This window comes from Notamacropus eugenii, chromosome 6 (assembly GCF_028372415.1).
Source record: "Notamacropus eugenii isolate mMacEug1 chromosome 6, mMacEug1.pri_v2, whole genome shotgun sequence".
Taxonomy (NCBI): Eukaryota; Metazoa; Chordata; class Mammalia; order Diprotodontia; family Macropodidae; genus Notamacropus; species Notamacropus eugenii.
In genome coordinates, this window is record NC_092877.1 from 307,167,968 (window position 1) to 307,182,320 (window position 14,353).

Below are 14,353 nucleotides of genomic sequence, written 5' to 3' on the forward strand. Positions count from 1 at the left end.
CTGGGTACACATATCACGACCACCCCACCACGCACAGACGCGCTGCGGCCACACCCCTCATTCTGCTTCCGCTCAGGGAAGCGGAAGTGGAGGCGGGACTTCCTGTGAGCGAAGGGAGATGTTTTCCGGCGACACCGGAAGACCCGGTAAGGAAGGGGAGGGAGAGGGTTTTTGCCTTCGCTGTGACGGGATCGACCCTGGCACCTGCACCCACCATGGCGTCCGGCTGCAAAATCGGCCCGTCCATCCTCAACAGCGACTTGGCCTGCCTGGGGGCCGAGTGCTCCCGGATGCTGGATTCTGGCGCCGACTATCTGCATCTGGATGTAATGGACGGGTAACTCCGCCGGGGAGCTGGAGCGGGAGCCGGGGCCGGGGCGGTCAGGGGCGGCTGCTGCACGTGCTCCCCCGGGAGGCCGCGACTGCGAGCCCTGGGGCCTGGCCGTGCGAAGGGACATGGAGGCCCGGGGCCCTCGTGCTGCCTTCGGGCTTGGCGGGGCTGGACGTGGATCAGACACCCCCAGGGCCTGCTCCCTCCAAGCGAGGAACCTGAGGCCCCCAGAGGGGGTGGAAGGCGCCTGCCCCAGGCCCCCCCAACTTAGGAGCTCCCTCCCTACTCGTCACCTTCCCAGCTAGGGCTGAGGAAAGTGAACGTGAACCAAAAAGTGCTTTAAAAAAGTGCCTTTGAGGACGTGTTTTCCACGCCTGTCATTCGCCAGTACCAGGTGTTGCAGTAATCTTCGTCCAGTGTTGAAGCCACGAGCTCTTCTTCCCAGCTGGTTCAGTCGTTTCCGACTCCTCATGACCCCTTCGGAGATTCCTTGGCAGGATCCTGGAGTGGTTGGCCATTTCCTTCTCCAGCTCCTTTTACTGTGGGAAATAGGGCTAAGTGAGCTGCCCAGCGTCACCCAGCTAGTAACTGTCGGAGGCTGGAGCCCTTCCTGACTCCAGGCGGGTTCTGTATCTTAGCTGCCTTTGGTTCATAGGCATAAAGTGGCAAGATATCAATTATCATTATTGTTAGTGTCAGAGGCTGACATGGAACTCAGGTCTTCCAGAGTCCAGTTCTTTATCCACCATGCCTCATAAAGCACTTCTAGATAAGCCATCACTAGATCATAATGAGGTTGATACTAGTTCCCCTAGAACAAAAATATGTAAGTATTAAAATACATATTTCTATGTATACACACACATACTTGTTAAAATAGTTCCTTGTTGAAGCTTTTGACAGAACTAGAATGTACATCTTAGATTGTCAGTGGCCTGGCACTCAATTCTCTGAGCCCCACAGATTCACCAAGATCATGGATGGAAGTACTGTGTGTAGGAACTAACCTTTGATTTTTTTTTTTTTTTTGCTAGAGGAAACTCCCTGTGCCAATACAAATTGTCACCGTCTCCATAACTTACAGTCCTAGGTAGTTGCCTGTGACTTGCTTAGCATCACAAAGTCAGTATATCAGGTGCCAGACTTGAAATGCGGCCCTTGTGATTCCAGGATTAATTTTCTATCCACTATACTGCAGTCTCTTTTTTGAACATTGAGAGAATTAAATCCTCTGGAACAAATGGCTTTCACACTTTTTATGCCATGCTTGGGTTTCTTTTATATTATGTGCAATGTAAAAAAAAAAAAAAACCTCTCAAGAATACCAAGCCTGCTATTTGCCTGTAGTTCTTTGTTTTTTATTACTTCACTGGCCCATATTTATCTGAACAGACATAGGGACAGCTTTCTACTGTCATCTCTTTTATTGCTGTTTACCTTCCACTCAGGGGAGTTCAACAGATTCAAATTTAGCAAACAGCAAACTACTTTGTGCAGGACTCTGTGGTACTTGCTGAGGAGTATATAAAGTTTATATAAGACAACACCTATCCTTGAAAAACAGCCATTAATCCAATTGGAGGTCATCATCTAGCAATAGGATAAGTCAAGAACGTAAAAGCTGCAGTGCTACATTCATTTGGGAGTTTTGCAACTGATGCTATAGAAAAGTCCAAGGGAGAAAGTTCTTACCAACCAGGAAGATCATGGCAGACTTTGTGGAGGAGATAACATTTAGGTTAGCCTCTAAAGGATGGCAAAACTAGATTTAGAACTAGAGGGAACTTTAGAGTTCTTCATTTTACTGACATGGAAACTGAGGCTCAGAAAGAAATATCTTGTCTAAGGTCACATAGGTTACAGAGCTGGGATTTGAATGTAGGTCCTCTGACTTCTTCCACTGGAGTGTGCTTTTCAGAAGGTGACAATAGAGAAGGGTTGTTCTAGGGACAGGGAAGAGGCTTAGGTGGGAGACAACAGAGATTGTTAAGGAGACAGTATTGAGGTTTGATAATAGTGTAGGAGGTAAGAGACAAAGGAATTTGTATTCTCAGCCAGCAATAGAGATCTACTGAAGATTTTTTTAAAAAGGAATGACATGGTAATATCTATGTCTGCATAAGGAAGATTATTTTGGCAGTGATGTGAATGGGAGGGGGGTGAAAAGTGAAAGCTGAAGACCTGTTAGGATGTTGTAGCAATAGGTATTTAAACAATCACTATTTAATAAGGATGTTTAGGTAGCACCTTTCTTTCCAGAACTCTGGGCATTAACCTTTCAAATACATAAAAACTTTTAAGTTTGCTCCTCAACTTTTTTTTGTAATCTAGCAGTTGATGCCATTTTTATATTTCTTTTTCAGTCCTCTTGTAAAAATCATAGTAAACCCTTAGATTATGTAGCTTTTTTCATATTTTTCCTCCTGTTTCCATTCATCTTAACTTTTTGTGAAACTTCCGGAGGACTTTCACATTTAATTGGATCTTCACTACTGTGAGGCTGTTAGTGTTATTTCCATTTCAATGAAGGAATGAATGAAAAAACATTTGAGAACCATGTGCCAAATAGAAAGGGATACTGAGCTTCAGAGAGGTTGTAACTTTTCCATGTTTAAGCATCAAACTGCACATTGCCACCAGTACTTTAACCCAGTTTACCAAATTCCAGGGCTCTTTTATATCTTGTTGCCTTCCCATATTTGGTGATACTCTTTGGTAACATAGACTAAGTTAAAGTAACGTATGATTTTTCATTGTGGTAAAAGCCCACATAGAAGAGGAAGCAACAAAAGCTACTATACTTAAAGCAGAACTGTTTAGGAGAGTGAGGCCAGAGGAGCAAGATTGCTGAAGACAAATAGGCTTGAAATAACTGAAGAAAGACCCAGATGCTTGAATGTTATATCGGACATGAGGAAAGCAGTTAAAACATCACACATAATTTTGCAATTTGTCAGTAACCGATTGAAGGTTTACTCTGAGGGAGGGGAGGGCAGGAGATCTTTCTTTTATAATGTCTGTAATTTTATTCTCCACTGGCAGTTTTTTTAGGGGGGGAGGGGAGGGGGATGACGAGGCAATGTTTACATCCTCGAAATTCCTTGCAACTTTTCTCTCCATCTTCTTTCCAAGCCCAGACTTAGTCAGGGTGTTCCCCTCAGGAGGTAACCACTGCTAACTCCACCTAACCAGTTTCTGACATTAGGAAATGAACTGGGGTGGCATGACAACCCAGAGTTTTAGCTAAGCCTTCTATACTGTCACTGTGGTTTTCTTTTTCTCCTAGGTGCCTTGGCTTATTCTCTTTCATTACCTCATACACCATTAGAACTTGGATCCCTTCTCTCCAGGTCCGTCCCCTCCATCCATAAGGGTTTTTAAACAAAAACTTAACAAAAAGCACTTTTAACTGATTCACTGTTAATACTCTTAAGAGATATATGTGTGTGTAGAAAGGGAACATTTGAGAACTGTTATTATAGCTGCATGTCTGAATGTCCAGAGAACCTCTTGAGTAGTAGATATTTGGGAGATCTCTAACATAATGAGCTTCTTAGTGCAGGATTACGGGAACTCATACAGATGCTAATCAGTTAAATTCAATATTTTTGGAAATGACTTTCTGCTGTTATGAGAAGCCATCCCCAGCAGAAGTAAAGGAAAATATCTGACATTGTTTTGAGACAAGAGAGTGAACTGATTTTGAGAGGACCTAGGTTCAAATTATATCTCTGCTTTTAGATTACATAGAGCAACCTTAAACCTTTTACTACCTTTGACTTGTGAGGAGGCTTGGAGAGGTTTGTTAAGTAGCCAGTTTGTTTACCTATACAGCAGTGAAACTAAAATGTTAGTGATCTAACTTAAAACAAGACTAACAATCACATTTTACCATAACAGACCAGCCAAAAGAAAATAGGGATCTGAATGTTAGATGTAGTTTTAAATATTGTTGATGCATGTTATCCTTTGCAGACTTGTCCCACTTCATTCACTGGGTTAGGAGTTTGTAGATGTAAAGTGAGTGAATTTCCCAGATAGAAATTCCTTTACATCGATTGGACTAGTAAACAGTTGAGTGATGCTTGTTGAATAGGGCAAAGAATTACCTCAGGTGAAGTTGGGAAGAGAAACTCATCTAAAGTCTTCTGATTCTTCCTCATAACTCGGAGAAAAGCCTTTGCTTCTTCACGTACTTCAAATTTTGTCTCCCGATAAACAGATATTATTGAGCTAGAATAGAATGGATGTCGACAGTGGACTGACTTGATGTCTCTTGGATGAGAATCAACCCAGCTAGGTCCAAAAAGACACATGGTCACATTGACCACAGGGTGATATATTTTTCAGTTATATCAGTTTTCAAATGCTGTCTATCATAAACAGCCTTGGGTGAGAGAACAGTCACAACTGATCCTCTAAGTGTTGTTTATTCAGCAAAGTAAAGTAATCTCTAGCTGCTGCTAGAGATAAGGACCTAAAAGTGGGTTAGTACTTATTATATCCTGAGAAAAGTAAAGAACCACCAGTTACTGCAGTCTTCTAATTATCCTGCTTAAATCTGTGATCCTGTGTTTTCTGGTCCCTTGGGGTTATTTGTTTAAAAGGAAGAAAGAAAGAATGAAAAATCTTCAGAAATGCTAATTATACAGTATATCCATTGAATACATGTGACTTTGCAAAAGAAAAACCACTTACCTGAAACCAGTATTCTTTAACCTGAGGATGTCAGTTTAATTTCCTTTTTTTGTCTGTGTACTGCTTGAAATGTGTTCTGGTAAATTATACTGGTCTGTAAGTGTTCAACAAATAGGTAATGTAAACTGAGGGTCATTGGCACCTCTTTGTTTTACATTCCAATATTCCAGTCAGGTGAAAGCAGTTAATATTTCTCATAACAATTAGGTAGAAAGCATTCTTTATTTCTAAAGGCCTGTCAGTTCATATGCTCTTATAAGTTAGAGGAACAGGGCCTGGAATCCAGCACTTTGGGCTCTTTCTGGTTAGACTTTACTGTTTATCCTTTTCTCTTTTGCTCCAAAGGGTAAATAAACAAACATAGGAGTCTTGCACTTGATCAACCCTGAAAATCAATACCATTGGGGTAGTGTCAGAGTGACCCAATCTCCAGATTGCCAGTTTGACTTTCACTATCCAACTACCCATGAGGTTGTTCTTATAGTCACTCACTTTCACCACCTCACCTGTCTCCTTTATCCCTGTAATGTCCAAATTCATTCATTAACCATATGTTTACTGAATAAATGACTGATTTAAAATCTTGTCTGGCTTAATTGATAATCTCTTGAAGTTGAATACTAGTCACTGAGAGAGTATAGTTTATGGTAAAAAAAATTAGCATTATATTTGGAAGCATATATGTAGGAATCCATATTCCTGCGTAGATGATACATAGTTACAGCCAGAATGATAGAGTATACTCTAGAGTTAGTATGCATAAAGGACTTGAACTTAGCTGTCTCACTAATTAGTTGTCTGACCTTAGGCAAGCCATCCAACCTTTCTGAGTTTCATTTTCTTCATCTATCAAAGGGAGATTATTCTTTACCTGCCCTATTTGCCTCAGAGTTGTTTTATCAAGTAAGGTTTGTTTTAACACCATATTTTTTTACACCATATTTGAAAGGTGTAAAATACTTCTAAGAATGTATTCTTTCTTAAAGTTTCTAAGTGACCATTGATTTTCTAAATTAAAGTATTCTAAAGCATGCTTAACTTTATTTAACACTGATACCGTAATTGTGTTGTCTACCTGGCCCTCCAGTCTTCACTGTTGAAATATTAAAAAAAAAATGGATTTAATTTCATTGAAAAAATAATTTTCTTTGTTTTGTAGGCATTTTGTTCCCAATATCACCTTTGGTCACCCTGTGGTAGAAAGCCTTCGAAAGCAGCTAGGCCAAGACCCTTTCTTTGGTAAGTAGTTATGAAATCTTAAGCATAGTGTTGTCACCAACTAAAATTCAAAACAGTTTGCCTCTTTATCCAGTGTGATTTGGGGGGTAGGGGATAAAGGATAGATCTTATGTTGGCTTTTGAATACTGTAATGGTTTGAATTTAGGCTGTATTCTCCCCTAAATCTGGCCTTTTATAAAACCTGAATATGGTCCAAAAATTATTTTTTACTCTATACCTCTGTTTTTCACCCTTCAAAAATGTCTCCTATCAGGAATACAGCCTCTAAGGTTGTATAGTCATGTAATTGGTAATGCATTGTATTTTAAATTTCTTTTCAATGTAGTTTCAGGAAATTTGCTGTGTCTTATCAGTTGTATATTAAGACTAGCAGAATAGGTTTTTCTGTCATCCTACACTGCTTTCAGGACACATTTCTCCTTCCCCCCAAATTAAGGATATAATTCTACCCTCATTCTTATTAAATAGAATAACCCATTACTTTAATGATTTTTACTGTTAAGATGTTCAGAGTTTTTATCTTATTTTTCAGATTTGACATTTACCAGCATTATCTTTTAGGGTTTTAACTAGCTCAGATGGTTTTCCATACCTCCACTAGCCTTCTTGTTAACAGTGCTCCCTAAGGCCCACTTGACTTCTTTGGATGTATGACTCTAGGTTAGTAACCATGGTATCGTGGTTATTAGTGATGTTCAGATCTTCCTTGGATAGTTCTTTTGTGTATTCTTGCTACCTCTTCTTAATCTCTCCTACTTCTGTTATATTTTTGTCTTTTATCTTGCCCTTCTGAATGAATTGTTCCCTTGATAGCCCTAATTTTCACGAAGAGATTTCATCTTTCCAAATCTATTGTCTTCTATTTCTTTGCAATGCTCATTTAAGAAAATCCTTAGGAGAGCCTTGCTGTTCTCTAGAATTCTGCATTCAGTTGTGTGTATCTTTTTCTTTCTCCTTTACCTTTCACTTTCTTTCTTTCTTCAGGTATTTGTAAAGCATGCAGACAGGGGATGAGTGCAGTGTGTAAGAAGCAGAGCTGAAACATAGAATGCAAGGCAGGAAGGTAATCTAAATTGAGTTTAAAAAGAGGTTGGGGCCAGGTCATGAAAGACTAAAAACCAAACAGGGATTTAGAATTTATCATTTAGATAATTGGGAGCCATTGGAGAGTGACACGATCGGATTTGGACTTAAAGGGAAATAACTTTGGCCGCTGTATGAAGGATAGATTGCTTGGGGCCAGCCTTAAGGGGGCCCAATTGCAGGGTTGTTGCAGTAGTCTGCATGAAAGGTCATAGAGTCTGTGACAGTTTAAAAAGGTTCAAGAAACATAGTTTCTGGGTAATTTAATCATTAACCAGCACATTATTAATAAAAGGATGGCTGGCCATCTCTCTTAGACCAAAGGCAATCATGGCGGGCAGGCTCACAGTTTATATACACTTGGAAGAGTAGATGTTTAATTGGGGGCTGAGAGTCTGTTTCTATACTCAGACCACCTCCATCTGATCTTTCTCCATCCATTCTTTTGAGTAGAACATAATGGGCTTCTGTATTGCCAAGGCAATATTCATAGCACTGGTGGTGACTGAATATGCAGGCATAGTTCTCAATTGCAAAGTATAACAGACTCTCCATATAGAAGGCAGAAGAAAAACATTTATTTAGACACCAGAAAGCCAAATCCCAGAACCAAAAAGCAAAATTAGTCGTAGGGATGAAGAAGTCAATACAGGTTATCACCCAGGGGGCAAAGCCATTCCCAAGCCTCCCTGCCCCCTACTGGGACCTTCCCACAAACAAACACTCAGGAGCTTAAGCTCTGCCTGCCTGCCTGTGTCCTTCCCAGCTCAGACTAGCCTGACTGACTTCCTTCCAGCTCTGCTCCACCCTCCTCCCACCACATGTGACTTTGGCTTCCTTGTGATTTAAGCAGGTCACATGGGCCTGTTAATGAATGGGAAAGATTTTCCCATTTATATTACCATTATAGCTTCTTCACCTTAGATTAAATTCCTGTGAGGTTGGGTGGGGTCTGACCAAGATTGAGGAGAGTTAATTCCTTCTCATTATCAGTAATGCCCTTCAAGAGGATGAACTTTTAAAATCAGGTCTTTAGAAGAAGAGAACTCTGACTCTCCTCAAATTATTGGTTACAAATAATCATTTCAGGTCTGAACTGAGGTGATTACTGAGTTGCTAGCAAGAACAGGACAGAAGTAAAATGTAGAGGTAGAATGAAAAATTAAATGTGGCTTTCAGCCCCACACAGCCTCCTTCTGTAGTTATCAAGACCAAGTAGCAGAAAAGAGGGTATGGGATACTAAGAACTGTGCAGTGTTTAGCCTGCTAAAACCATAAATTGTCAGTGCCCTAAATGTGAAGCAGCATGTTAGAATGGGAAGGGAAATGACCTATGATTCAGGAAGACCTGATTGGTCCATGCTACCTCTGTGACCCTAGGCACGTCACCCTCTTGGCCCAGGCAACTCTCTTAAGACCTTAAATTGCTCTTTGCTTTTTTTTTCTTTTACACAGTTAAAATTGTATTTTTTAAAACTCCAAACCTTTAAATATGAGATCCTTATACATTGATGGCATACTACTGCAGGAACCAAAGTAATCATATGGACATTCTTGCTATAATATAAGAAGACAAAGATGTTATGCTAAATGAGGCATGAGTTGCAGGCTCCAAGAGACGTAAACATTCATATGACCTCTACAGGAAGCCACAAACACTGTTGCCCTGGTGGTAGACTAATATTTTGGAAGAAAAAAAATGTAGCTTCACTAGGGGACCACATGATCAGATGCAGGGGACTCTGAACTTCAGTGAAAGAGAAGAGAAAGGAGAGAGAGATGCCTAGTCTCATTCAGAGTTGGAAAGAGGCCTGAACCATTTGAGTGACCCAGGAGAGATTGCAGGATTGGCACATAGCAAACCTTGTGCCCTACCTTGTAGGCCTTTGCAAGTACTGTGAATTATGGAAACAGTATAGATTCCAAGGGAAGGTAAAGTCCACCAGAAGGGAGGGTTTTTTGACACTCTGGAGGAGAAGAGAGAAGAGCTTTTCCTGATGTTTGAGGCTCCAATTTGAGCTGTTGTGATTTTTTTTTTGGCTGAGTTAAATAAAAACCTATCTTATAGTTAATGGCTTGTTAGGCTGATTGTGTATGAAGAAGCCAGTATTTCCTTAGTTACTGATATTCCCAGGTTTTCCTTGGGTCAGGCATGAGACATACTTTTTTTTAAGAGTCTCCTCACTGTTTCCCCTTGTTCCTTACAAAAAAATTGTTTTGGGGGGGCAGCATTTAGCACCAATGTGATGATCACAGCATCTACGCCATGGATATCACAGCACAATTCTGAATTGAGAAATCCAGTAGACTCTGCACATGGAAAGCAGAGCCAAAACATTTATTCAGGCACCACAAAGCCAAGTCCATCATAGTAACAAAAATCTGTAGACAATAACAGTGCAGAGGACAACACCATCCCCTAGGCTTCCCACAAACCAGCTTCATTAAACAAAATCACAAACAAGCTCTTTCACCATGCTAGCCAGCTGCCTGCACCCTTCCTGGCTGCAACTGCTCTCATGACCAACTTCCTCCCATCTCTGCTCTAGCTCTGCCTCTTTGTGTTCCACCCTTCCTGTGGCATTCAGCAAACTCCTACTGCAGGCTCCATGTGACTCAGACTTCCGTGTGTCCCAGGCAGGTCACATGGGCCTCTTAGTGAATGAGAAAGATCTTCCCTTTTAAATTACTGTTACAGTGGGGATTGGGGGTGGAGTGAGAGAAGGGGAAAGGCATAGAATAGTCTGGTAGGCCAGTACTAATTGCATGGTAGTTTTATATTATTTAAAGGCAACTAGAAATTGCATTGTTTGTCTTATTTTGCAGTTCTTAAATATGAGGGGGAGGGGGATTAAGGGGGAGGGACCCAACATTATTCAGTTTATAATGAAGTCTCTTGTAGTGCTTGAGGGGGGAAAAAATCTGTAAGAGCTCCTCCAAAGCCAGTCAGTATTACTCAAACTTGTATTTCTTTTTACATATATGACTGCCACCCAAGTTAAGGCCCTCATCATTTCTGGCTTTGACTATTGCCCTTGTCTCCTAATTGGTCTCCCTGCCTCAAGTTTCTACCTTCTGATCCAGCCTTCATATAACTGCCAAATTGACAATCCACAGATACAAAGGCCTGACCACATCACTGCCCTGGAAGTTGCAATGGCTCCCTCTTGCCTGAAGAATAAAATACAAATTATTTTGGCATTCGATGCTTTTAACAGTCTTCCATACTGGAATTCATTTTACTTTTCTGCATATACTGTACATTGCAGCCAAACAGGCTTACTTGCTGTTTCTCATTTATAACATTCTATCCTCTTGCCTCATTACCTTTGTGTAACCTAGATCCCATTCTTGGAATGCTGTCTGACCTTTGTGTCTAAGTGGAATACCTAGGTGAACCCTTCAAGGCCCACCTCCAAAATAGCCCCTCAACATCTCAAAATTGTTTTTTATTTATTTGTATGGGTGTTGTCATTCTCCTGTAGAATGTAAGTTCCTTGAGTACAGGAACTTTGGTTTCCATTTCTAGTCGCTAGCATAATATCTTGCTACATGTAGTAAATGTTTATTGAATTTAATTGCACACAGTGCTGCTTCAATTGTAGATGTCACATTTTAGAAGGAAAGTTGACAGACTGAAGAATGTTTAGAGATGGTTGGCTGGGATGGTAAAGAGCACCAGTACAATGCCATTTGAGTTTCATTTGAAGGACTTGGTGATAGTTAGATTAGAGAAAAGGGAGCAGAAGAAGGGGATAATAGCAATATTCAATCATTTAAAAGACTTTTATTTGTAAAACTGATTAGATTTTGTTCCTCTTGTTCCAGAGGACAAAACTAGGAGCAATAGACAGAAGTGGCAGCGAAACAGATTTTCTTTCAATGTAAGAAAAAAAAAATTTGTCTAAAGATAGAGTGGACTGACTTAGAAGGTAATGGGTTCCCCCATGCTGCCTACAAGCAGAGATTGGAACATTATTTTTTTGGTTTGTAGAATGAATTCTTCAAGACTAGATGACCCCTTAAGTCCCTTTTGATCTTGAGATTCTCTAATAGGAAGGTGGGCCTAGTGCAAAATATTAAGAAAGTATAATTATGGTTATGAAATGAAAGAGGCCAGAGATGTGTAGATAATGGAAAAGTCTTACAACCACATGTTATAAAAAATATTCTTCAAGAAGTAAATCATAAAGCTCTGGTGAACACTAAATATCCTAACCAAAAAAATTAATTGACTATATCTTAATAGACATGATGAGTTACTGATGTGAGAGTCCTTTCTAGAATCAGTCAAGCTGTCAGTTAATGCATAGGTCAGTGTCAACACCAAAATGGAACAAAGTATAAAATTGAGAATAAGGCACTGTACATGTAAAAGAGCTCTAACCTAAACAAGTCATTGACTAAAAAAATAAGAAATGAAATAAGGTAAAGATAATGACTGATTATCACCTTATTTTAGAGCATTTTAACTAGTGTAAGGTTCCAAAGAGCCAGCAACTGCTTCTGTCAGGAAGCAAGTAATTTGTTAAGTGGAGAGACACTGGCTTAAGGTATTAATTCATTTGAAGAACCATTATGAAAAAGTGTAGTGGAAGATTATCCATAGCGTTGTTAGAGTAAGGAGGAAAATGAGTCCACAAAAGCAGCATGAGATAAAGCCATGTTGTTCTACAATCGTGAAACCAAAAAGAAGCACAACACAGAGATTTAAAATGGAACAGATTTTCCATCATTTATGTAGCTATGATAATGGAACTATACTTTTGGAATTCTAACACTTCTGTACTTGATGTGCTACATAAGAAAGCAGAAGTAGTATTTATGAAAATAAAGTTAGGCAAAGCAGTTGGACTGAACTAAGTACACATAAAGAAATTCTGCTGAAAGTCTTGAAAACCATATGTCAGTTTTCAAAATATTTCAGAAAGTGAGGGATACAAAAAGTAGGGAGGAAATCAGACTGTTATTGGCCCCCAAAAATGAGTTGAAATAACATCAGTAGGTACTAAAACACTTTATTTTTTTTTTTTAATTTTTAACATTTATTTTCACACAATTTTGGGTTACAAATTTTCTCCCCTTTTCTCCCCTCCCCCCCCCAAACCCGAGCTTTCTAATTGCCCCTGTGACCTACCTGCTCTCTCCTCTATCCTCCCTCCCTGCTCTTGTCTCCATCTTCTCTTTTGTCCTGTAGGACCAGATAGCTTTCTTGACCCCTTAACCTGTATTTCTTGTTACCCACTGGTAAGAACATTACATTTGGTCCTAACACATTGAGTTCCAACCTCCTTAGCTCCCTCCCTCTCCACCCCTTCCCCTTGAAAGACAGGCAATTCAATATAGGCCATATCTGTTTAGTTTTGCAAATGATTTCCATACTAGTTGTGTTGTATAGGACTAACTATATTTCCCTCCATCCTATCCTGTCCCCCTTTACTTCTATTTTCTTATGGTCCTTTCCCTCCCCATGAGTGTCGACCTCGTATTGCATTCTCCTCCCCATGCCCTCCCCTCCATCCCCCCCCACCTTGCTTGTGCCCCTGTCCCCCACTCTCCTGTATTATGAGATAGGTTTTCCTATCAAAATGAGTGTGCATTATATTCTTTCTTTTAGTGGAATGTGATGAGAGTAGACCTCATGTTTTTCTCTTGCCTCCCCTCTTTATCCCACCACTAATAAGTCTTTTGCTTGCCTCTTTTGTGAGAGATAATTTGCCCCATATAACTTCTCCCTTTCTCCTCCCAATATTTCTCTCTCACTGCTTGATTTCATTTTTTTTTTTTTTAATATATGATCCCATCCTCTTCAATTCACTCTGTGCACTCTGTCTCTATGTATGTGTGCGTGTGTGCATGTGTGTGTGTGTGTACTCCCACCCAGTGCCCAGATACTGAAATGTTTCAAGAGTTATAAATATTGTCTTTCCCTGTAGGAATGTAAACAGTTCAACTTTAGTAAGTCCCTTATGATTTCTCTTTGCTGTTCGCCTTTTCATGGTTCTCTTCATTCTTGTGTTAGAAAGTCAGATTTTCTTTTCAGCTCTGGTCTTTTCATCAGGAAAATTTGAAAGTCTTCTATTTCATTGAAAGACCATTTTTTTCTCCTGAAGTATTATACTCAGTTTTGCTGGGTAGGTGATTCTTGGCTTCAGTCCTAGTTCCTTTGACTTCTGGAATATCCTATTCCATTCCCTTCTATCCCTCAATGTAGAGGGTGCCATATCTTGTGCTATCCTGATTGTATTTCCACAATACTTGAATTGTTTCTTTCTAGCTGCTTGCAATATTTTCTCTTTCACCTGGGAATTCTGGAGTTTGGCCACAATGCTCCTAGGAGTTTCTCTTTTTGGATCTCTTTCATGCGGTGTTCTGCGGATTCCTTGAATATTTGTTTTGCCTTCTGGTTCTAGAATCTCAGGGCAGTTTTCCTTGATAATTTCATGGAAGATGATGTCTAGGCTCTTCTTTTGATCATGGTTTTCAGGTAGTCCCAGAATTTTTACATTGTCTCTCCTGATTCTATTTTCCAGGTCAGTTGTTTTTCCAATAAGATATTTCACATTATCTTCCATTTTTCGAATCTGTGCGGTATGTTCTGAGACATCTGTCTTTCTCGAAAAGTCCTTAGCGTCCATCCATACCATTCCAGTTTTGAAAGATCTATTTTCTTCAGTGAGCTTTTGAATCTCCTTTTCCATTTGGTTAATTCTGCTTTTGAAAGCATTCTTCTCCTCATTGGCCCCTTGCACCTCCCTTGCCAGCTGAGTTAGGCTAGTTCTCAAGGTGCCAATTTCTTCAAGATTTTTTTGGTTCTCCTTTAGCAGGGAGCTGATCTGCTTTTCATGCTTCTCCCTCATCCCTCTCATTTCCCTTCCCAGTCTTTCCTCTAACTTGATTTTCAAAATTCCTCTTGAGCTCTTCCATGGCCCGAGCCCATTGGGTGGGCTGGGACACAGAATCCTCGATTTCTGTGTCTTTGCCTGATGGCAAGCATTGTT

At 40.2% G+C, this 14,353-nt stretch overlaps 1 protein-coding gene and 1 long non-coding RNA gene across 8 annotated transcripts in view; one reads left to right on the forward strand and one right to left on the reverse strand.

Moving 5' to 3' along the window:
• LOC140509686 (uncharacterized) overlaps window positions 1–87 on the reverse strand; it is a 44,516-nt gene extending 44,429 nt beyond the window's left edge. For all 3 annotated transcript variants that reach the window (XR_011968880.1, XR_011968878.1, XR_011968879.1), the window contains exon 1: window positions 1–87. This is a non-coding gene — a long non-coding RNA (uncharacterized lncRNA).
• Window positions 58–14,353, forward strand: part of RPE (ribulose-5-phosphate-3-epimerase) — a 27,319-nt gene continuing 13,023 nt past the window's right edge. Inside the window, exons 1-2 of one of the 5 annotated variants that reach the window (XM_072617460.1) lie at window positions 58–146; window positions 6,189–6,268. Coding sequence is in view for 3 of the 5 variants with exons in the window: in XM_072617457.1 (XP_072473558.1) it covers window positions 216–337; window positions 6,189–6,268 (202 nt within the window). In the remaining 2 variants the exon portion in view is untranslated. Of the gene's footprint in view, window positions 338–385; window positions 1,158–3,658; window positions 3,682–6,188; window positions 6,269–14,353 lie in introns of those variants that run through there. The other 4 variants (XM_072617457.1, XM_072617458.1, XM_072617459.1 and 1 more) reach the window with 4 other exon arrangements.